The following is a 24,384-nucleotide window of genomic DNA, read 5'->3' on the forward strand; positions in this document are numbered from 1 at the left end:
CCAAAGCATCAGTGTTAAATGCAAATTAGATGCAGTTCCTATTGGCTGCTTGTTTCTCCAGTCCGATCAGGCTGGGGAAGCTGGCTAAGGTTTCTGGGGAGAGGGAATGGAGGAGGCTCGAGAAGGGAATGGCTTTCTTTAACCTCTTCCATTTACATCTTAATTGGTTGATAAAAGATCAAAATTAGTATTTTTAAAAAACAGTTAAATTGCTTTCTTTCAATGTGCTGGGAATTTATTTTTTAAAAACCATATCTTTGTACTGTGAAGTGGCTGAGAGCAAGGGGGGAAAAGGTAAAGGTCCCCTGTGCAAGCACCAGGTCATTCCTGACCCATGGGGTGACATCACATCCCGACGCTTCCTAGGCAGACTTTGTTTACCGGGTGGTTTGCCAGGGCCTTCCCTAGTCGTCTTCCCTTTACCCCCAGCAAGCTGGGTGCTCATTTGACCGACCTTGGAAGGATGGAAGGCTGAGTCAACCTTGAGCCGGCTACCTGAAACCGATTTCCATCGGGATCGAACTCAGGTCATGAGCAGAGCTTGGACTGCAGGACTGCCACTTACCACTCTGTGCCACGGGGTTCCTAAAGGAAGGGGGGGGGGAATCCAAGCATGGACATTTTTTCCCTAAAGGGAAAGAATTATGGGTTCAGCCCTTACTTTGCCTGAGTCTCAGAGGCAACCTGGCCGAGACTAATGCATCTGAGGGGGAGGCAGGAGGAGAAACCACAAACATTTAATGGTGAGGGAAAGGTGCTCTGTGCATACTCAGAGGTGCTCTTTTTTTCTCTTTTCTCTTCTTGCCTCAGCCCTAGTATTTAAAACAACTTCTTGGGCTAAATGTTGGTGAGCCCTTGATACAGATTAAGTAATTAGCAATGCAGTGCTCAACAGGGTTATATTCTTCTAAGCCCATTTGCTTCATTGGATTTAGGAGAAGGTAACTCAGTTTAGAACTGCTTTGTAAGCCTGGAAGGGTATGGGGGAAGAATAGGCAGGAGGACTAGCCTGCAACGAAGGGGAGGAGTGTGTTATTTAACTGCTGTTTCTGCTTAAGAAATCTGTGCCACAGATTTGCTGGCTGATGTTGGGTTTGTCCTTTTACTACTGTGCCTCAGTGTTACCCTGTTGTAAAATGGGGCCCATTTGTTCCAAATTACATCTATGCAATATAGTGCGCACTTGTGTGAATTCTACCTGTTTAAAGAGCTGCCTACTGGCAGGCAGTCTGGTTGTCTCCTTTCAGCTGGTATATATAGAAATCACACCTTCCTGTGCCCAGTATTTAGCTTATAGAACTAGCATAGCACAGCCAATATATTCCACAAATTCCTTGTATTCAGTGCATATATACATATACATTAACACCAGTGCCTACCCTTCACCATATGACTATAACACTAATTGATCATTAAAAACAATCTTACTCATAACATAGCATACAGCTTATTCTATAGTTTAAAAGGTAAAGGTCCCCTGTGCAAGCACCGATCATTCCTGACCCATGGGGTGATGTCACATCCCGACGTTTACTAGGCAGACTTTGTTTATGGGGTGGTTTGCCAGTGCCTTCCCCAGTCGTCTACACTTTACCCCCAGCAGTTACATATACAATATTCATTGATGGCTATAAAAGCCTGTATATATTTGCACTGATGGCTTACAAAGCCTACATGTAATTGTACTGCATTCCCAAATATTGCACAAGTCATTCCAAAATTGGAAGTCCGTATGAAGTAGACAACTGGTGGCCCACCAGAGTCTGGATAGAGACGGCCCATCATTGTGATCCGAAGCAGGCCGCTAGACCCTGCCCATAGCCCAGCCCACTCAGGCACAGAAGTGTCCTTGTTTTTTCTGTGGCATGTTGGAGGACACACAGGCCAAGGTTGTGCCAGGAATCCAGACAGGAGAGGGCTGGAGCAAAGACTAGGACCAAGGAGACCTGGGACTCAATGCCCCATTTTGCTAGTAATCTCACTGGGTGACTCCATGCCATATCTCTTTGCCTGACCTCATAGAGTTGGTGTGAGAATAAATGGAGGATGGGAGATCTATTTATGCCTCTCTGAGCTCCTCAGAAGAAAAGTGGGAGGCAAATGTTATAAATAGTTCAAGAACCATTCTGTAGCCAGTAGAGCTTTAGGTAATATTCCTGGGGAAGGTGGGGGGGCGTCAAGTGTGCGGAAATAGCCAGGTGAGGGCAAAAGAGGAACAAAATGGAACAGCCAAGAGAAGAAAAGGGCAACGAAGAGGGATTGGAACAGCATGACCGTTTGGTGAGTTGAGGGAACTGGACAGATGATCGGATAGGGAAGCTGTCAGAATGGGAGGAGCAGAGAGGCTGGGGGAAAGAAGAGGAACTGGTGTGTCAGAAAATGCTACCTGTCAGGTTTTGTCTCATGGGGGCAACAAATTTGACAGGTAGCATTTTCTGATTCTACACTGGCAGAGATGCCTTAAACCAGATGGGGCGGGGGGAGCAGAGTCTGGTGCTGCAGCCAGGGCAGAGCTATTGCTGCAAGAAGTGGGCGGGTGGGTGGGGGGTCTTTCTCACTGGAAGAGGCTCCCCCTCGTCATAAACACCACTGCTTCCCCCCTCCCTTGTTAGATCCTCCCCCTTTTGCTCATGTTAAAAGAAACCCATGGATGTGGTTTGGAGAGGAGGGGGATTCCGCCCGTCTCTGTCCAGCCCATTAATTCTGCATGCTCAGGACAGAATTAACCTTGGCAAGCTTTCTAGAGGAGAGAGTAATTCTAACCATAAAAATCTGCTGATTGAAGCTGGTTTTAGGAATTCGATTTCACTTAATGCCTTGGCTGGCAGCCCAGCTGAGCATTAACATAGCCACAGATACACCAAGCCTCTCGTTTGTTTGGGGTTTCTTTCTTCTTTTTCTTTTACCTCTTCAATTAAAAAAAATCAAGCTAATGAAACCCCCTTTACATGTTTTAAGCAAGAATTCATTTTAAGAACTCCTTTAACTAAGTGCATAAAAAAATAAAAATAACCCCGGGGGCATTCTGGGTTGTTTTGGGTGCAAAGGAGAGGGAGAGAAGGCACACCTGGGAGTTGTGAGTCAGTTGGGGTCTGCGGCTCTGGTCTGGCAAGGTGGGGCTGCCTGGAAAAGAGGGGGGGACCAAAGAGAAGGCACTGGAGCTCTTTCTAGGAGGCAGAGGACTCTGCCATTTCTGGGGGAATTCAAGCTCTGTGCATGCACCACCGATCTGATGCCTTTCAGCTTTTCAGTAAGGCCATGCTGAACGTTTGCTCCTTTTGAAATTGGCTTTAAGATCAGCACATCTGACACAGCCAAGGTAATTACTTAAAAAAAAAAACTCAACTCACCAAACGGTCATGCTGTTCCAATCCTCTTCATTGCCCTTTTCTTCTCTTGGCTGTTCCATTTTGTTCCTCTTTTGCCCTCACCTGGCTGTTTCCGCACAATGACACCCCCTCTTCCCCAAGAATATTACCTAAAGCAATACTGGCTACAGAATTATTCTTGAACTATTTATCACATTTGTGTCCCGCTTTTCTTCGGAGGGGCTCAGAGAGGCATAAATAGATCTCCCATCCTCCATTTATTCTCACACCAACTCTAAGAGGTCAGGCAAAGAGAGATGGCGTGAAGTCACCCCCAGTGAGATTACTAGCAAAGTGGGGAGTTGAGCCCCAGGTCTCCCTGGCCCTAGTCTGATGATCTAAGCACTGCATCACACTAGCATGGAAACCGTCCAGTGATGTGAAAGGTTTCCATGCTATCTCCCAAATGTTCTTGGAGGCAGCTACTCAGTCCGCACAGTGGGGCTTGGGCACAGTTATTCATACACTGGTCATGTCCACCTTGTGTGTGTGTGTAAAGTGCCGTCAAGTCGCAGCCAACCTACCGCAACCCCTTTTGGGGTTTTCATGGCAAGAGACTAACAGAGGTGGTTTGCCAGTGCCTGCCTCTGCACAGCAACCCTGGACTTCCTTGGTGGTCTCCCATCCAAATACTAACCAGGGCTGACCCTGCTTAGCTTCTGAGATCTGGCGAGATCAGGCTAGCCTGGGTCATCCAGGTCAGGGCTCATGTCCCCCTTAGACTACTGTAATGTTCTCCACATGGGGCTGCCTTTGAAGACGGCCTGGAAGTTCCAGTTGAAGCAGAATGCTGCAGTAGGATTTCTGGCCGGTTGCAACTGCAGAGATCATATCTCACTGGTCTTACAACAATTCTGTAGGCTTTCTGTTTTCTTATGTCTGTGCCCATTCTTTAAGATCTCTGTCTGTATCCATGCTGCAGAATGAGGTGATAACATGGGGGAGGGGGCGACAGAATGGACAGTACCACTCCATACTGTGCATTCTCGTTGTTTCCTCCATTATAAAAGTTTCCTGCAAATAAAAAGTTCAGATATCAGGGACAACAATTCTGTCCTAACGTTTCTGCTGCTGTGCCAGTTTTCCAGTGATGGGATATTATTAGTGTAGGGGAATGAAATGTAATTTCCCCTCCTTGCCTTCTGAAGTGGTACAGTCCATTCTACCACCTCTGTGCTCTGCCACCTCATTAAAGGTAAAGGCCCCCTGTGCAAGCACCGGGTCATTCCTGACCCATGGGGTGACGTCACATCCCGACGTTTACTAGGCAGACTTTGTTTGCCAGTGCCTTCCCCAGTCATCTTCCCTTTACCCCCAGCAAGCTGGGTACTCATTTTACCAACCTCAGAAGGATGGAAGGCTGCGTCAACCTTGAGCCAACTACCTGAAACCGACTTCCGTCGGGATCGAATTCAGGTCGTGAGCAGAGCTTGGACTGCAGTTCTTCAGCTTACCACTACCCTGACCTGGGTGGCCCAGGCTAGCCTGATCTCGTCAGATCTCAGAAGCTAAGCAGGGTCAGCCCTGGTTAGTATTTGGATGGGAGACCACCAAGGAATACCAGGGTTGCTGCGCAAAGGAAGGCACTGGCAAACCACCTCTGTTAGTCTCTTGCCATGAAAACCCCAAAAGGGGTTGCCATAAGTCAGCTGCAACTTGACAGCCACCTCATTACCATGCCTAAATGCTGCATGCATTGACCAGGCCTGAAGTCCTGCTCTGTCTTTCATCATTTTTGGAGGTGAGATGGAATGGCAGCAAGAAGCAGCACCTTCTCAGTCATGGCACCCCAGATTTAGAATGCCCTCTTCTAGAAGGCTCACCTGGTGCTGGATCTGATGTCTTCCCAGTTCTGAATGGCCCATTTATTCGCCTGGGCTTTATGTGTGTTTTTTCCTTTCACTCTGTATTTTGATTAATCATTGTTTAATGTTTTCTTTTTAAATCTCTACTTGGTTTTAATATTTTTAACATTTCTTGTGCTCCTTGAAGAATAGAGATCAGAATGCACCAGTGAGAAAAGAGTCCTTCCTCCCACTGGTGCATTCTTACCCAAGTGGACTAGTAATAGACTAGGTTGGCAACTGGACAGCCGTGTGAATTTGGGTCCTGAGACTTCCAATGAGTGCTTGATAACTGGGATGCTGTCTTCATTGCAGAGCTGCCCTCTGTGAAGTTGTCCTGAGCATGCACAGAGTGTTTTTTTGCAAAAAAGCAGAAGTTTGGACTTTTCGTCTAGAAATGTGGCATTGCACTTTTCTTTCCAGAAAGATACTTGAGGAAGTAGATGCATGTTTGCTTATTATGCTCACATCTTGTACGTTAAATAAAATGAAGACGGCAGGCATTAAAAAACGCCCAGACCAGTCCAATGGGAAAGGCCTGGCCATCTCTTGCCTTTTCTAACAAATATTAAAGTGCCTCACTAATACAGAATCTGGGGATTTGCTTACTTCCAACATCCTGGACTTTTCTTGGTGCCAAACTAGATTTGGAAGCCTGTATGGTGCCTTACAACATTGGCTCTTTATGCTGATCTTCTTGAAGCGATGCTTGTGTCTCTTAAGATGGTGGTCATTGAATGGCTTCGATTCCCATCCATCCCTACCACCTGACCTGTAAATGACAGCATGGCATCAGGGGAACAGCTTCCAGCCAAGCAGGATGTGAAGGCAGGAGCTGGAGTTGAAGCGCCTCAAACAAGAGATCTTTGCTCTGAGCATCTGCAAAAGACTTTGTCATTCTTTGCAGAACTAATGAGGTGAACAGGCTACGACTGGCTAAAGGAGGGGTGTCTTTCTCTACTCCCCAGCAGGTACAGCTGTACTTTTTCCTGTGCCAAGAATTGGGAGGAGTTTCCAGGGCTTTCAAGTGTGACTCCTCTTCTTCGGACATTAGGGATGGGCTCGAAAGGAGTCCTTTGCTCTTCGGGTGACCCCAGCCTTCGCAAGAGCAGCCTCCCCCATTTCCTTCCCACTCCTTCTCCTTGCTGGATGGCAGGTTGCCGAAGAGAACAAGCTGTATGACACATGGGCAACAGATGCATAATCCTGTTAGAAACACACAAGTATTAGAAGCAGCTGGCTGTGTTAGGATGCAAAGAGAATATGCAGACTGGCTCGGACTCCTCATCTCCTCTGGGAAGAAGAGTTAGGTACAGCGCTTCCACATCTTGTTCCAGCAGCCTGACAGTTTGGGGATAATCTTTATCAGAAGACAGAGTGGTGGTTGTAGTGGAGAGAAGACTAGCTACATTGGCCCATCTGAAAAGATCTACACCAGGATACGGAAAACCATTCCTACCTATGAGCCAGTGTAGTGTTACAATTGATGGACTAGGATCTGTGAGACCAGGGTTCAAATCCCCAATGTGTCATGAAGTTTGCTGCGTGACCTTGGGCTCATCACACTTTCTCAGGCTAACCTACCTTCCAGGGTTGTTGTGAGCATAAAATAGGGGATAGCCATGTTTACCTGAGCTCATTAGAGGAAGGGCAGGATAGAAGCATGCTAGATTGGTGGATGAAGCTGCCTTATACCAATCCAGATCTAGCTCAGTACATTCTGTTTTGAGTAGCAGAGGTTCTCCAGCACCCCAGTCAGAAAAAAGTATTTCTTGAGCTCTGAGCCATAGCCCTTCCAATGTATATAAGTCATAAAGTTGCAGCTGTCTTATGGCAAGTGAGAAGCAGAAGTGATTTGCTCTGCAGAGTCTTCCTTGGTGATCTCCCATCCAAGGACCGACCCTGGTTAGCTTTAGAGATCTGATGAGATCGGGCTATACCATGCCACGCTCCCTCCTTCCTGCCCTCCCTCCCTCCTTCCTTCCCCAATTCTCCAACTTTATTAGGACCCATCAGGGTTCACAGGCAGGCTTCCTGTCAATTGCCATAACTCATGCTATCTCTGGTGCCTCCTTTAAGGATGCCTTCCAAGTAATTTATGGGTAGGATTGCAATCTAAGAATGAGATCAGGAAAACTCATGCTTCTCCGGGGATCACTGGGCCCCCAGTGGGGAAAGGCAGACCCCACGAAGCAAACTCTTCTCTGAAGCTGATGGACCCATCTCTGCCCCCCAAGACAGCCCTCTGAGTGTCCTTTGAAGCTGGTCTCCCTGAGAAGCTGCCCTGAAGGATGGTTGGCGCAGGCTTGTGTTGCAAGCTTAAGGATGTGGAACCGACTGTGAGAATAATTAAATCCTCTTCAGGGAGCGCAAGGCATTTCCATCGCATCAGGAGGAGCTGGGCCGCTTTGCGAGGCTTGTCGGTAAAACAGAAATCAACAGCAACAGGGGGGGGATGAGGGGGGACTGATTGAAATATTAAATTATGGTAAGCAGCACTCTTGCCAGGAGGCTTTGCACAAGCAAATAGGCATTGATTTTTTAATTATACGGAGGCCTGGGTGGACACTGCTTTGCTTCTGCCTGCCTGTGTGGAGATGGCTGCAAAGGGACAGGGGTGGGGGAGTGGGAGCAGATTTGGAGCTGTCCGGTTGCCAAAGGAGGTCGCCACGGCCTCTCTTGCAAACAATCAGGTGACGAAAGAGGAATGCGATCGTATAAGGCACATCCTCCTTCAAAACAATTGGTGCCTTAAGGAAGCACCCTTGGCTTCCTTGGGAATTCTGTGGACGGCATCACATTTCCCCTCTGTAAGGAAGGCTCTCAGTCCAGTTTGGGGGCAGGAACAGGTAGAAGGTTTATTTATTTATTTAGGTATATTTATACCCAGCTTTTCGTGTCCATTTGGGACACAACGTGCTTTATCTTGTTTTCCCTTCCTCCATCTTATCTTCACAGCATCAACTAGGGTTGCCAGGTCCACCCTGGCCACCGGCGGGGGATGGGGGGTCGAGCAGCCAGATCCTGCTTGGGAAAATCCTGGAGATTTGGGAATGCAGCCTGGGACCTCAGTGAGACACAATGCCACAGAGTCCACCCTCTAAAACACCCATTTTCTCCAGTGGAACTGATCTCTGTAGTCTGGAGATGAGCTGTAGTTCCGGGGGACCTCCAGGTCCCACCTGGATGCTGGCATCCCTAGCATCAACCCTGTGAGGTAGATTAGGCCATGAGAGTGTGACCAGCCCAAGGTCATTCAGTGAGCGTTCATGGCTGAGTAAGGACTGAACCTGAATCTCGTAGATCCTATTCCGATGCGCTAACCAATGTGGTGCACAGGAAATGAGGACATGCATGTGCAATCAGCTTTTTTTGCACAATCAAACATATGTTTGGGGCGGGACTGTGGCTCAGTGGTAGAGCACCTGCTTTGCTTGCAGAAGGCCTCACGGGTTAAACCCCGTAGCATCTCCAATTTAAAAAGGAATCAGGTAGCAGATGTGAAAGATCTCAACTTGAGACCCTGGAGTGCTGCGGCCAGTCGGAGTAACCAACAACGACTTTGACGTCTGACTCAGTATATGGCAGGTTCATGTGAACTGTTCAAACATGGAGAAACAGTTTGTTGAAAATTCATCTTATGCTGATTGCAACTTGTGTACAAATCCATGCACAACACTGACATGGCCAAGCATCTCTGAGAGAGACTTATTTGTGTTCCCACAGCACTCTGGGACTGTTCTGCAGAAGTGCTTCATCAGGGCCAATGGTTTTATCTGAACCTCTGCAGAATGGGCAGTGTTGCCATGGGGGAGGGGCCGTGGCTCAGTGGCAGAGCATCTGCTTGGCATGCAGAAGGTCCCAGGTTTAATCCCCAGCATCTCCAGTTCAAGGGACTAGGCAAGTAGATGATGTGGAAGACCTCTGCCTGAGACCCTGGAGAGCCGCTGCCGGTCTGAGTAGACAATACTGACTTCAATGGATTCAATGGTCTAGTTCAGTATAAGGCAGCTTCATGTGTTCAATGCAACCAAAAGCCAGTTTCCCTCCTCCCAAGAAGATAGTTTGTCTTTCAGGCAACACTTTGAGGAACCTCATGAGAAGGTGCAGAAAAGAGCAACCAAAATGATCAGGGAGCTGGAGCAACTGCCCTATGAGGAGCGGTTAAAATGCTTAGGGCTGTTTAGCTTGGAAAGAAGGTGGCCGAGGGGAGACATGATAGAGGTCTATAAAATTATGCATGGTTTGGAGAGAGTGGACAGAGAGAAGTTTTTCTCCCTCTCCCATAATACTAGAATGCGCGGTCATCTGCTGAAGCTGAAAGGTGAGAGATTCAAAACAGATAAAAGGAAGTATTTTTTCACACAATGCATAGTTAAATTATGGAACTCCCTGCCCCAGGATGTGGTGATACCTGCCAACTTGGAAGGCTTTAAGGGGGGAGTGGACATGTTCATGGAGGAAAGGGGTACTCATGGCTACTAGTTAAAATGGATACTAGTCATGAGGCATAGCTATTCTCTCCAGGATCAGAGGAGCATGCCTATTATCTTAGGGGCTGTGGAACACAGGCAGGATGCTGCTGCTGCAGTCGTCTTGTTTGTGGGCTTCCTACAGGCCCCTGGTTGGCCACTGTGTGAGCAGACTGCTGGACTTGATGGACCTTGGTCTGATCCAGCAGGGCTTTTCTTATGTTCTTACGATAATCTAGTGGTGCCGTATCTTCCATGGTCATAGCAATTAATTCATGGATCAAACTAATCTATATTTTCAGCTAGGAAATGAGAGTGTAACAGTAAATAGAGAGTCCACACTAATTGAGCCACAATAAATCTTTTTTAAAAAAATATGTGCCCTGAGTAATGGAGATATCATGGGAATGGGGAGGGAAAGTTCCCATGTGCAATCTGAAGAAATGTTATTGGTAATTATGAATCTCGTTTTAAAATGGAAGATGCTTTTACCATCTTAAATGTAGCAATCAATAAAGCTATAATTTTATACTTCCGTTTAGTGTATTACTTGGCAGCTACAATAGAACATTTCCTGCTCAGGAAAATACTCTTGTGTTCATAACACTTGGTGATTCCCACTGGGGGGTGGGGGGGTTACATCCAGGTGGGAGGGGCAATGCTTATCCATCCTTGAGTTTGCCCCTCTGAAAGGAAGGATGTGTGGCCTCCACCACCCCCAGACTCCAAAATGTTCTTGAGATCTCAAATGACTTCTTCCATTTTCTCTTGCTTCTCCTTGTACCTGGAATTCCCTTTCCACATGCCTGCATCATTCTCTGTCTTTCTCTTCCCTCCTTCTTGAAATCTCTCATCTAAGCCCACCATTTCTTCATCACCAATGGCTTAACCTAGTCATCCACCTTCTTCCCCAGCAGGGTTCTTCAGACATTAGAATCACACATACTTGAAGGCTGGGCAACCGTGTGAAGATCTTCCCGATATCTGTGGTCACTACGTTGTCTGAAAGGGGCGATGTGTGCATTTTCAGCTTTGGTACTCATGAACCAGGACCCTGAAAAATCAGGGTTTGGTGTAATGTGAACAAAGACAGTACGTTCAGGCAAAATCTGTGCATTGCCCCTTTCAAACAACATGGTAACCATATGTATCAGGAGGATAGCGGGTCGTGCACACTCCTGCCACATGTAGTTGACAGGATCCTGGTATGTGCAGTTGTAACACCCGAAGAGCCCTAACCAAAGTAAAGGCTAGGGCAGATGTGCTAACCACAGTAGAGATGGAAGAAATAAATGGGGCTTTTTTCAAAGCTGGGAGCACGCTTGCAAGTCTGTGTTCATCATTTGTTCAGATTCATCCCTTGTCAATCATTATTCCCTCTACCATGATTCCTCTAACCATTCAATTTGTATGCACAGCCCTTTTCTCCTGAGCCCAGTTCCAAAATTCAGAATCTGGAATCGTGCTCCTGATGTTCTAAGTATCAGAGATTAAATCCTCCAGGAGTTTGTCTATTCCTTTATTTTAAAAAGCCATGTAAGCTAGTGGCTGTCACCAGATCTTGTGGCAGTGAGTTCCATATGTTAATTATGCACCGAAGTCAGAGTTGGCACAATCCACCAGGAGGTTCTCCTGCACAAGGCTCTTGCACCATTCCCATTGATTTCAACTGGGCTTGAACTGGGCAACATTTGCCGTTTGAGTCTATACAGGGGGTACCTTGACCATCCTTCTGAATGTATCCGGCCGGAGGACACTGAGAAGCGGGCGATCAGTGAGTCTTTCAGATTGACTGGAAATCCAATTTTTCAAGCCCGGCTGCCGTAAACAGAGAGAGATGCTTTCATTTCCCTATCATTAATTCATTGTGATAAACTGATCATAATCAACTCATTTAGCATTAATGTGGGTGTCATTAAAAAAGTAACTAAAAGCTACAACTTCTTTTGGAAGTGAACCAACTGAAGATGGCTTCTGCTCTAACAGGGTCCTAAAGCAGGTTTTTCTGTTTCTGAAACTCCTGTGTTTTTTGTGTGATATTCAGTCGGGGACAAAACTGCCACTTGAAGCCCTTTGCCCGTGGGCAGGCGCACTCACACACACATGCAGGCTTGCATGACCTGCTTCCCTATGTTATTGTCCCATGTTACTGGGCTATCCATGTGGCTGATACCACAACCACACAGAAGTTCTTTCCTAGCTGATTGGCAATGAGGGTAGGCACCAGCTTTGGAAAGGCCCATTTGATTGGCCCTGTTGATATTGTCACGAGATGCTCAGATATATTGCAGCTGCTTGGGACAGGAAGAAGAGGAGGAGGAGGAGGAGGAAGAGGAAGAGTTGGTTTTTATATGTCAACTTTCTCCACCACTTCAGGAAGAATCAAACCGGCTTACAGTCACCTTCCCCACCCCACAACAGATACCCTGTGAAGTAGGTGGGGCTGAGAGAGCTGTGACTAGCCCAAGGTCACTCCAGTGGCTTCATGTGTAGGAGTGGGGAAACCAGCCCGGTTCACCAGATTAGCCTCCGCCACTCACGTGGAGGAGTGGGGAGTCAAACCCGGCTCTCCAGATCAGAGTCCACTGCTCCAAACCACTGCTCTTAACCACTACGCCATGCTGGCCCATGCAGCTGTGCGTGTGTGAGAGAGAGAAACCGAAAAAGAAAGGGGGAAAGGTAGCCTGAAGTGTCATCAAGACTAAATTTGGAGGGGACTCTTCTCTGATGAAAAGTCTCTGCAGTTTTGAGATTCCTTCCCCGCCAAAAAAAAAACTTTTCAGAAGAAAACTTTCTCTGTTAGATTCTGTACACCCCTTTGCTTCCCACCACCACGTGTGAAATTCAAAATGAATTTCAAGGTTGCTTCTCAGTGAAAACATCGGAGGGATTTTGAAGAAAGGGGGGCGAGACCAGTGGAATTTCACAGGGGGAGTTTGCTCATGCCTCTCATTGGGAAGAGTGAGAGCTTTGCCCTCCAAAGCCCTTCAGGACTATGGGAAGGAAGCAGAGTTGATGGTATGCCCCCCATGCCCCCCTCCAGTCTTTCTCTTCTTCCTCAAGCTGGGGAAGTTAATGGCGTTGTGAGCCCCTCTGGCTCAAAAGATGCTGAAAGGGGCTAGCCTAGAGATCCAGTTTCAACACACCCTTCTCTCTACCCCCCTCTGCCTCTTGGGGCAGGTCTGCTCTCTGGGTCTCTCTTTTCAGCCAGCCTTTCCCAAGAACAGAGCCTTGAGCCTCCCGACAATTAAATCCATCTCCCCAGCTCCCTGATTTCTTTAAATCCAATTGTAACATGTTATCAATTTTTTAGCTGTTATTTCACTTTATAGCCTTTAATACATTATTAATCTTGGAAATCCCACCTCATACCCCTCCAAAAAAGAAAGAAAGGAAGAATGTCCCCCCCCTTTTTCTTTCTCCCAAATTGATGTCTTTGACATGATTTTATGTCTTTTTATCTGGAAATGCATTTAATTTTTATTGCAGTCTTCACTCATGTCGTCTTTATTCCAGCGACTGGATTTATTAAGATTTGTTTCCTCTGCAGCAATTCCTCCTCTTCCGACTGTGCTAAGTCTGAAGCACCAAGTTAGAACTCTACAGCTCAGGGCGAGCGCCTCTCTTAAGGGGCTTGGCGGGGGGCCTGCAGAGGCAAGCTGCCCAGCATCGCTGGGCGACCCACCACTTCACTCTCTGTATGTGAGCAGTGTATACATGGATAGTTTGACTGTTGGGGTTCTGGGAGGTGGGGAGAGAAATAAGGAAGGGGGCAGCCGTGAGCATTTACAAATGCACAGTTAACACAGCACTTACTCATCATTTAGGTCCGAATGAAATTATTCACTTTTCAATTATCTCCAAATTCCTCCCTGAAAGGAGTTAATCTGTTCCAATCTGAGTTGCTCGAGTCAATGCAGATTCTGTGACCTTAGGCAGATCATGAGAGGGAGGGCACCTTGGCCATCTTCTGGGCATGAAGTATTGGTCACTGGGGGTGTGGTGGGGGAGGTAGTTTGGAATTTCCTGCATTGTGCAGGGGGTTGGACTAGATGACCCTGGTGACCCCTTCCAACTCTATGTTTCAAAAAATCACAAAATCACACTAGGTTGGAAGAGACCACAAGAGCCATCCAGTCCAACCCCCTGCCATGCAGGATCCCACAATTAAACGCTCCCGACAGATGGCCATCCAACCTCTGCTTAAAGACCTCCAAAGATGGGGACTCCACCACCACCACCACCCCCGAGGCAGGGCATTCCACCATCAAACCGCCCTCATCATCAGAAAGTTTTTCCTAATGTTTAGGTGGAATCGCTTTTCTCTTAGTTTAAATCCATTACTCCGTGTCCTAGGCTCTGAAGCAACCGAGAACAAGCTAGTTCCTTCATTAACATGGTATCCCTTCAAATATTTAAACATGGCTATCATGTCACCCCTTAACCTTCTCTTCTCCAGACTAAACAAACCCAGCTCCTTAAGTCTCTCCTCATAGGGCATAGATTCCACACCTTTGACCATTCTGGTCACCCTCCTCTGGACACGCTCCACCATGTCAACATCCTTCTTAAATTGTGGAGCCCAAAACTGGACACAGTATTCCAAGTGAGGTCTGACCAATGCAGAATACAGTGGTAGTATTATTTCCCTTGATCTAGACACAATACTCCTATTGATTCAGCCAGATTCTATGATTCTAAGTTGTGGAACAGAACTATCTATATATTATTTTCACCCATTTTTCCATTGGTAGAGCAGTATACATTGGCTATGCCTGAGGGTATGTCTTATCATGGTGGGAGTATGGATTGCAATATATAGAGGGAAAAAATATAGAATGCAGACATAAAGGTGAAGTGTGCAGAAATTCACACTGGGTCCATAAAGAAAGAGAGCCAGCATGGTGTACTGGTTAAGAGCAGTGGACGCCAATCTGGAGAGCTGGGTTTGATTCCCCGCTCCTCCACATGAAGCCTGCTGGGTGACCTTGGGCCAATCACAGTTCTCTCAGAACTCTCTCAGCCCACGCTGAGCCAGGCAGTGGTAGACCACCTCTGAATGTCTGGGTGTGTGACTGCCTCAACCCGTGATCTTTTTTTTTTAGTGATTGATGTTCTGTTTGCAGAACACCCATGTCAGACGTGTACTTTCTGAGACGAAAATCAAATTTGATTCAGCCCTTCCCACCATGCAATTCTAAGCAGTCCTTGGATCAGTAGAGCATATTGAGGGATTCAAGGCCTGATTTGTCAGGCTCCTTTCTTATTCAGGGTACCCTCCCATGCTGTGCTACCCTTTCTCATCCTGATGTCAAAGCCATCCATAAGATGACCACGAACACATGAAGTTGCCTTATACTGAATCAGACCCTTGGTCCATCAAAGTCAGTAGTGTCTACTCAGACCTGCAGTGGCTCTCCAGGGTCTCAGGCAGGGGTCTTTCACATCACCTACTTACCTAGTCCCTTTAACTGGAGATGCCAGGGATTGAACCTGGGACCTTCTGCATGCCAAGCAGAGGCTCTACCACTGAGCCACGGCCCCTCCCCATCTTCTGATGGTCCCAATTGTGATCTCTCTCTTCCTTCCTCTCCTTTGTTTTGTACTCTCCATGGAGATATTAATCTTTATCCTCCAAGGGCAGGCAGGAGTGGTCTCCTGTGCCCCTCAAAGGTGTTCTGTCCTGCCTCCTATTGAGCTTCTACTTGTGTCTTTTTACTGTGCAACTTATTATTACCTTTGCTCCAGCACTTGGCTTCTGTCATGGAATTGGTTCCTTTTTGCTTCATCTACCCAGAAATTCTGTCCTTTTAATGACATGCTGCATCTGGAAAAACTGGTTATCCATTGAAAAACACAATCCTGTCACCGTAGCCAAATGCTTGGTCTATCATTCAGCAAGTCTGCTGGGTTTTCACCGTTAGCCAAATCAGCTTGGAACGCATTTAGTTAAAATTAATCTTGGAATGAGTCTGTCTTAGTGATGAGATCTGCCCCCTCCTGAGATTTTAATTGGCCAGGCTGATCTCTAGTTAATGCTAACCACAGTCTTTGATTAGCTCATGTGATTTTCCATGATACAGTTGGAACCTGGAAAACTGCAAAACTGAGAGAGGATGTCTTATGCTCTGTAGCTTTGCTGTTTCTTCTACCTGGGGTTTGCATTACTCATCTTTGTTTGGTTGTATTAGGTACTGTGGGATTTCAATTTATATTGTGTGACTATTCATATAGTCAACCCATGCGTCAAACTGTCAGAATAATTGTCTCCGTGTAATTTGTATGAATGAATAGATACTGAAAAGCATTTTCAAAGGATCATGGAAGGGAAGATCTAGAAGGGATTCTATATTAGAAATGTAGATTGTGTGTGTGTGTGTGTGTGTTAAATGCCGTCAAGTCGCTTCCCACTCATGGCGACCGTATGAATCAATGTCCTCCAAAATGTCCTATCTTTGACAACCTTGCTCAGGTCTTGCAAATTGAGGGCTGTGGCTTCCTTTATTGAGTCAATCCATCTCTTGTTGGGTCTTCCTCTTTTCCTGCTGCCCTCAACTTTTCCTGTCATGATTGTCTTCTCCAATGACTCTTGTCTTCTCATAAGAAATGTAGATTACATAAGGAATGTAGATTACAACTAGCCAAATTCAGACATGAAAAATGTATTTTCCAGTCCACAGTCCCTGATTGTGTGGACCATCAACAACAGAAAGCCAGGCCCCCAGTGCTTCTACCAAACGTGGCCAATCCAGAATCCCTACACTGCCTGCCAAGTACAGTGGCTGATACCACACACCTCTGTTCCCTTCTGAGTCTGAAGTGTGTTCTGAGGTCCTAGTGTGGTGTACTGGTTAGACTACCAGACCAGGTTCTGGAAACCTAGGTTCAGTCCCCCAATCTACTGTGAAGCTTGCTGGCTGACTGGAATAGTCTCTCTCTCTCAGCCAACTCTACCTCCCAGGGTTGTTGTGAGGATAAAATGGAGATGGGAGAGTAATATATGGTGCCTTGAACTCTATGGAGGAAAGATGGGATAAAAAGGTATTGGGTAGATGGATAGGCATCTCATGGAAATAGATTCCCATATTCAAGCTATTATTTTGAGCAGCTTTGGGCTCTCGATGAAAACCAGCCTGCCACTCTTGCAGCTGATGTATGTGATGAGCGGAATTCACTTCCTTTTGCCTTCAAACAGTAGGATTAATGTGCTACAGTTTTCTTTGAATCATATTATCTACTTCCATTTCTTAATCTTTTTGTCGGGGGGGGGGGTGCCATTTCCCCCTCCCCGATGTATTTGAAAACATCATTAATCGTTGCCATTTTGTGTTTGTAAGAATAACTCTGTGACAGAAGCCAGCGGCCTTGAAAATCCTTCTTAATTCACGCCAACATTGTGAGTGATTATCTTGAGCAGCAAAAACAGCATCTTCTCCTTGGTGTGCTCCCTGATAAGTGTGTCCTTTTTTAATGACTCACCTGAATTGACATCTTTCCCCTCCTGCTAATCCTATTATGGAACCTGTTAAGGATGCAAAGCCAGAAATGCTTCTACTGTTTTAGCGTTTTCCAAGTTCTTTTCATTTCTAGAAGTGTCATAGGTGCTATATAAATCAGAAGCAGTGGAGGGGAGCTTTTGTGTGATAATAAAATGGTTAGAAATCCTGCATCAAGGGGGTCTGGAGGGATTTGTGCTGAGACTCGTAAGTGAAGACAAGAAGGTGGAGACTAGGAGTTCTAGGCTTGGGTCTGCTCCGTCAAAAAAAGAAGCTAAGTAATACATCCTTTCCTGGTAGGGTTGGTACTGTTACAGCTCTGGGAAAGATCCTGAGAAACGTGGCTTCCAGCAGGAAGTCATTCAGTTATGTTGGTTGCAACTAATTGGGAGTAAGGGGCCCTGACCTGGATGGCCCAGGCTAGACCACCAAGGAAGCGCAGGGTTGCTGTGCAGAAAAAGGCACTAGCAAACCACCTCTGTTAAGTCTCTTGCCATGAAAACCCCCAAAAGGGGTCGCCATAAGTCGGCTGCGACTTGAAGGCACTTTACACACACACAATGTGAAAGGGTGCATAGGAAGCAGGACAGGCACAGTAGCAGATTGGGTTGAGTCAAGATTATGCAATAAGTTTTAATTGTAAATTGTGGTTATTTTAATTGTGCCAGAGTGCTTGTGAGCTGCTCTGAGATTGACCTGGTCAGGAATGGGCGGCATAAAAGTCCAACAAATGAACGAACGAATAAATAAAGATCTGCAGGACCATGGACAGTTCCAGTGCACAGACAACTTGCTCCGATAAGATACGGAATCCGATTAAGCCTTTGAAGACTGCATAATTGTCTATAACGATGGTAACAACACCTGAAGGACCAGTGGCTTGAGTTAAAGATGTGCACTCGTAGGCCATTCCATAGCACTCCCTCTCTGGTGGGAGTTCACCGAGGAACAAGAGGGGTCAATATTTTGATTCTCAGGGAATTCCAGAGCCTGTTCAGGACTCCAAGGCTACCATCTAGACTTTCTCCTCATGTAGGTCTGTAGGACTGGAGGCTTTGTCTCCTCAAATGAGTGGGAAAGGCCAGCGTGGTGTAGTGGTTAAGATCAGTGGTTTGGAGCAGTGGGGTCTGATCTGGAGAACCGGGATTGATTCCCCACTCCTCCACATGAGCCAGCGGAGGCTAATCTGGTGAACTGGATTTGTTTCCCCACTCCTACACAGGAAGCCAGCTGGGTGACCTTGGGCAAGTCACAGCTCTCTCAGCCTCACCCGCTTCACAGGGTGTCTGTTGTGGGGAGGGGAAGGGAAGGTGATTGCAAGCCAGTTTGAGTCTTCCTTAAGTGGTGGAGAAAGTCTGCATATAAAAATCAACTCTTCTTCTCCTCCTCCTCCTTCTTCTCCTCCTCCTCCTCATCTCTGACTTCAGAGTCTGTGGTTTGTATCCTCCCAGCTTTTCCACCAATGAAAAGAGGGGGGATTCCAACCACTGAAAAGATTATGCTAGGGATTGTGGGATCCAGATGGACAAAACCCTCATGGAATGGATGCTTCAGTGAGGAGGTGAGTAGTGTGAGATCAAGCACACAGTCCCTGGCTCGAAATCATGATGAAACCAAAATCAACACTCAGCCTGTTTGGAACCCACATAGGAACCTAGAGGGCCCCCTCACCCAGCAATGTTGTCTCTGGGTGTCAACAAGGAAGACAAGGGAATGTCAGAGTTTGTCATTGACAGGTCAAACTCAAGGACATCAGTTCATGTTTCTGGAAAACATGAATTGATGTCCTTGAGTTTGACATGTCAGTTGGGGATGATTGTACGGAGGCAACCTGTGGCAGCAGAACACTATGATATGGGGGGCCCAGGAGCCAAAGGACAAAAGCATGAACAATGGTGCATGTCTCTCAAACTGGCCAAAAAGTAGGGATGCTAAATAACTATCTGAGATTTTCTGCTCTTGCATTAAGAAATCCCAGATTCACTGATGCAGTATTCTGAGCAGATCACATCAGATCTAGGGAGGTAAAGGCGGTGAGTCAGTGATTGGACGTGCTGGCTAATGTGCAGTTAAGCCATGTGTGCGTGGATAATACCCGGGCAATGCACAGCAATGACTCAGGACTGCGTGATGCTGCTCTGAGAGACGTCTAACTCTGCTTTTAAATGAGGTGCCTGATGTACAATTAAGCTAAGCGCCGGCGGTATTTTGCATGCCGCGCACACCTCTGACGCGGATCTGCATTGCAAAAACACTACACATCTGCTTTGGAGATAAATGTCCTGCTAGCATTTGGGGTGGTGGAAATAATCGCATAAATAAAGGACGGTGCTTGGACTACGATTCCCCCTACCCCGAGTGGTGAACGATGTACCTGGCCAGCAGTTCTGCTGAGACTTCCAGGGATAATTCTGAGTGGCATCCTTTCTGCCATTGGGAGATCTTGAGCCCTTAAGCAGCCCATAAGGAACTCCGAGGTGGGGGGGTGAATATCTTAAGAAGAGGCTCATAACTTATTCAGTTTGGGTATTTATTTCAGTGTCGTAGAAGCAGGATGCAAAAGTTCTGCTTTATCTGAAAACTGCTTTATCTTAATCCTCTGGTTTATGGCATCCGGGTGTTGCTAATATTTACACAGAGCAGCTCGTTTTAAAATATTTACAGTGTATATAGCTCTTAATAGCGTTAATATTTTAAAATGCTTTGGCAACTGAAGGTTGCTAAACTTGCTTGCCGAGGCAGTATTAAGAAAAGAGCCCCATGTAATAACTTGGAATCAAAAGCAGTCTCTCATACTTCCCTCCTTGAATTGCAGAGAAATTCTTTCCTCTGTAATTCTAGGAGCAAATTTCCCCCTTTTGAAAGGAATTCTCCAACCATCCATCTGTGTTCCCCTTAACTACTTAACTGCCGCCTGCAGGAGAGATCCACTCAGAGACAAAGAGCATCTGTGGTATCAGCAGCCAATACCCACCATCATTCCAGATCTATTGGCATGTCTAGCAACCATCACTCCTCTCATTAAGGAGGCCTTAAGATGGGCAAACTTAATATGCATCTTGCTGTCAGGGCCCTGAGGATAGACTGGGTCAGAAGGGAGAAGGTATCAAAGTGGAAGTGGACAGAGGTTAGGGTCCCAACAGCGGGTAGAGTGAGGGAAAAGGTGGGTTGAAGCCCACTAGGAAGGCAAGGGCTGGCATTAGAAAGGCAGCAGTTTGGATTTATCTATCATCACCTAAAAGTCCACCTTTTCTGGACTGTACCAGGGAGGGGCTGTGGCTCAGTGGTAGAGCCTCTGCTTGGCATGCAGAAGGTCCCAGGTTCAATCCCTGGCATCTCCAGTTAAAGGGACTAGGCAAGTAGGTGATGTGAAAGACCTCTGCCTGAGACCCTAGAGAGCCACTGCTGGTCTGAGTAGACAATGCTGACTTCGATGGATCAAGGGTATGATTCAGTATCAAGCAGCTTCATGTGTTCATGTGTACCACTTCAGGTTGCAAGTAAGGGGCAGGCATATGTGGTTGCTCATCTGTGAACTCGTACCTTCCTGCACTCAGGAAAACAGCAAGTCAGCCTTGGCTGCATTTTTCTCCTTGATGTAGTAGATTTCTATGGGCAGATAATTTTCTTCTTCTTAGATTTCTAGTATCAAAGGAGAATGAAAGCAGTATTGCTTTTTTAATAAGAAATGCATTTGCAGTCTTAATCGCAGAGGAAACTTTTAAATTAATTTTTACTTGTGTTTTCAGTCTTTTCTCCCGACTCCCCTGAACAACCGCATGTACAAATGTTAATCCATTGAAAAATCCAATTCACTCCTGGCTCTGGCATTTAAATTGGTGAGCCTTCATGATTCCCACTTGTATTCAGCATCTATGACCAGCTGTTGCGAACTAAGGTCATGATTACTTGTTTTAAGGAGGGCTAGGCAAGGAACCTTAAAGATGTTGCTGGGCCCACCTCATGCGCCACTGAATCTGCAGTAGCTTCATCTTGTACTTGTTGCTCAGGCCAGTGAGTTAGCTTGGCCAAAGGGGAATTTAGACCTGTTTTGACTCATTGCTCTTAAGGAACTTCTTTGCTCATTGTTCTTAAGGGGCAGCTGGTTTTATTGTATTCCCTTCCAGGGTGGAAGCAGTAAGGCCTGTTCCCTTCTGCAGGCCAAGCAGATGCTCTAATGATCTATATGGCCTTCTCCATCTGGAGTGTCATCCGGAGCAATTGGATCCAGTGTGATTGCATCAAGGCGAAGGCAGCCCTGTTTCACCCTGGCAGCTCTCTAACTCCTACTTTCCTCTCTTCTCTGTCTTCTAGTGCCTCTATGGCTGTTATGTCCATTCCTCGATCATCCCCACGTTCCACAGAAGGTGCTACTGGCTTCTTCAGGTAAGACAACATTGGATTTGTATCTTAAAGCAAGTGGTTTGTTACAGATTGAAAGTTGATCTGGTTGGCTTTTGGGAAGGTTTTGGCATTGCTTTCTTGTCACTGTGGAAGGAATCCACGTGTGTGCTTTCCTTCGGAATGGGTGCTTCCCTTCTGAATGGGTACTTCCCTCCTTTTTGTGGGTATTTCATTGGCAGCAGTTCAGCGATCGTCTCGTGTAACAAAATCATAAGCTGAAGAGGAAATGTCCATGCAGTGAGATGTGAGAAGTCTAGGTTGATGCTGCTGGAAGAGTCCGAATGCATGACAATGAAGAGCAGAAAGGAAAATTGAGCAGTGGCATGCAGGAACGTGGCTAACGGTGCTTGAATTTTGATGGTGGGGGGAGTCACGTCTTTTTTCACCACTTTGCTGCTGTGTCTCTGGGCAAAGGGATGCAAATATCTCCTCCAGCCCCTGTCCGGTTAGAGGTGGATGGTGAGGTGGGAAAAAAATCAAGGTCTGGAAAAGAAACAGGCAAAGCAGAGTCCCCAGCCGGGAGGCAAGTCTGATTTGGATGCTTCTGTAGCAGATAGGGCTGTCATCTGACTAAGTCAGGCCTGTTGTGGTTGAGACGTTTCCTTGTTGGTATAGCTGCTCTTCTTGCGATTCCCTCCTTTGGCCAGAGCTGGGTGGTGGTTCTTAGGTTGCACCCATACCTGACATCTCGGATCCATGGGCCAAAAATGGATGGCATGTTGGCACAATTCCCTCCCTGCCTATTTCCACAACCTGGAGGAGCTTATCCAGTTTGCACGCTATTGGCAAAAGATATTTGGTGGACTCTTCTTCTTGCCATCATTTTCACAATAACAAATGTGGGGACATTGCAAGCAGAGGTTGCTTGCTACAAGGTGTGTGTGTGTGTGGGGGTGTGATCCTAACCCCTCCCTATTCTGGATACTCATGCAAAAATTGTGATTACATCCCTCTGGTTTTATTTGGTTTATTTGTTTGAAATCTGTGTTTAAAATGGGCAGCGTGATGGTCCCAGGTTAAAAAGAGATTCCTAATGCCTTTGCAGGGAGGTTTGCCAGTTGCCTGCTGTTTGCACTGGGTAGGCTCTGCATGCTTGTAAGAAAATCACCAGAACATTAAGGAGCGCCTGGCCAGCGATGCCGGTGGAGTGTTGTATTTTGCAAAGGGTAGCAAAATAAGCAATGCTAATTTCTAAAATCAATTATTTGGGGGGTCTGTGTGGGCTCGCTTTCAACTTGACTTTGTGCCTTTTCTCGTTATTGATTGGTACTTCCTTTCAAAGAAGAAAGACATTGTTCAACACGCAGAGAAAGTATGCTTAATGACCCCCATCCTGCACCTGGTGTGCTGAAACCCACTGCCTGCTTGCGTGGAAGTGAGATCTTTTGAAATCACTGGATTCTCCTTGCTTTTCATGTTGTTTGTAGCTCAGTGCCTGTCGGGACGTTGGCACTGCTGGGGAAATCTCTCATGTAGCAAAACTCAATGGAGTGCTGCGAGGCTGTTGGTGATGTGGATAGTGGTTGTGTGAGGAAATCTCGGCCTGGGGCGCTCTAGTTTTAAGGGTTCCACATACTGGGGGCCCTACCAACAGACCTGGGTGGATGTCAAGGCCTATATCTGGTTCCTCTGCAGCATGCCACCGCTAGTCCTACAGGTCCCCCTCCCAGAGTTTCCTGGAATCTTGTCTTCTGACTTGGTGTCATGGTCGCTGCTCAAGATGATGTTATGTCTGGGCCTGGGGAGTAAGCTGGGAGATGTTGCAGCCTAGTCTTGTGCTCCTGAGACAGATCCTGTGCCCCTCTGGATTTCTGCTTCCCATCGTGCCCACTTCCACTCTGTCTTCTTGGCCTGCCGTCACGCCACCTGCCTCCAAGGTAACCATCTCCCCGTGTGGGTGCCCCTGAATTGTCCCCATTTGCTTCCTCAACAATGCTCGTTTTTAGAGGCTGCAGAGTAGAGACCGAAGGGAGGTGTTTTTAGAGATGGGTCTTATTTAAGCTTTATGGTTGTATTGTTCAAGACCTCGGTCTAAGAACAGGGGAAAAGAAAGAAAAGCTTCCTCAACAAGGCGGCTCTGTAGGGGAACAAAGGGCCTTAGCTGTCGCAAGAGATTTTGGATTATTCAAAGGAGGCCTGGACCATTAGTCCTAGGTTTGGCGGCTGTTCTCCTCAGCAGACAGATGGGGCCTCAGGAACCTCTCTGACTCCATTGCGCTCAGCTGAGCTGGCAGCTTTGCTTTCTGCTAAGGTTGCCAACATCTATGGCCAGGCCTGGAGTTCTCCTGAAATGTCAGCTGGCTCCCAGACTGCATAGACCAGTTCCCCTGGAGGAAATGACAGCTTTGGAGGATGGACAGTGTGGGATCACGTCCCTGCTGAGCTCACTCCCCTCCCCAGACTCCATCCTCCCAAGGCAACACCCCAAATCTCCAGGAATTTCCCAACCCAGAGTGGCAACCCTAGTTGCTATCTAGGAAGCCCCTTTCTTGTTTTCAAGGCCTCAAAGCCCTACTTCAGAGCAGAGGTACTTGGTTGAGTTGCCAGGTCCCTCTTCACCACTGGCGGGAGGTTTTTGGGGTGGAGCCTTAGGAGGGCACGGTTTAGGGAGGGGAGAGACTTCAATGTCATCGAGTCCAACTGCCAGTGGCCATTTTCTCCAGGTGGACCGATCTCTATTGGCTGGAGATCAGTTGTAATAGCAGGAGATCTCCAGCTAGTACCTGGAGGTTGGCAACCCTGTACTTGGTAGTGGGAAGAAGGGTTGAGAATCCCACTCCTTGGCCTTATTCCACAGCAG

General features: G+C 46.9%; 1 protein-coding gene across 5 annotated transcripts in view; it reads left to right on the forward strand.

Moving 5' to 3' along the window:
- CAMTA1 (calmodulin binding transcription activator 1) overlaps window positions 1–24,384 on the forward strand; it is an 815,188-nt gene that overhangs the window by 506,517 nt on the left and 284,287 nt on the right. For all 5 annotated transcript variants that reach the window (XM_056865058.1, XM_056865060.1, XM_056865059.1 and 2 more), the window contains exon 5: window positions 21,495–21,566. In XM_056865058.1, coding sequence (XP_056721036.1) covers window positions 21,495–21,566 — 72 coding nt within the window. The remainder of the gene's footprint in view (window positions 1–21,494; window positions 21,567–24,384) is intronic.

This window comes from Euleptes europaea, chromosome 19 (assembly GCF_029931775.1).
Source record: "Euleptes europaea isolate rEulEur1 chromosome 19, rEulEur1.hap1, whole genome shotgun sequence".
In the NCBI taxonomy this organism is placed as follows: domain Eukaryota; kingdom Metazoa; phylum Chordata; class Lepidosauria; order Squamata; family Sphaerodactylidae; genus Euleptes; species Euleptes europaea.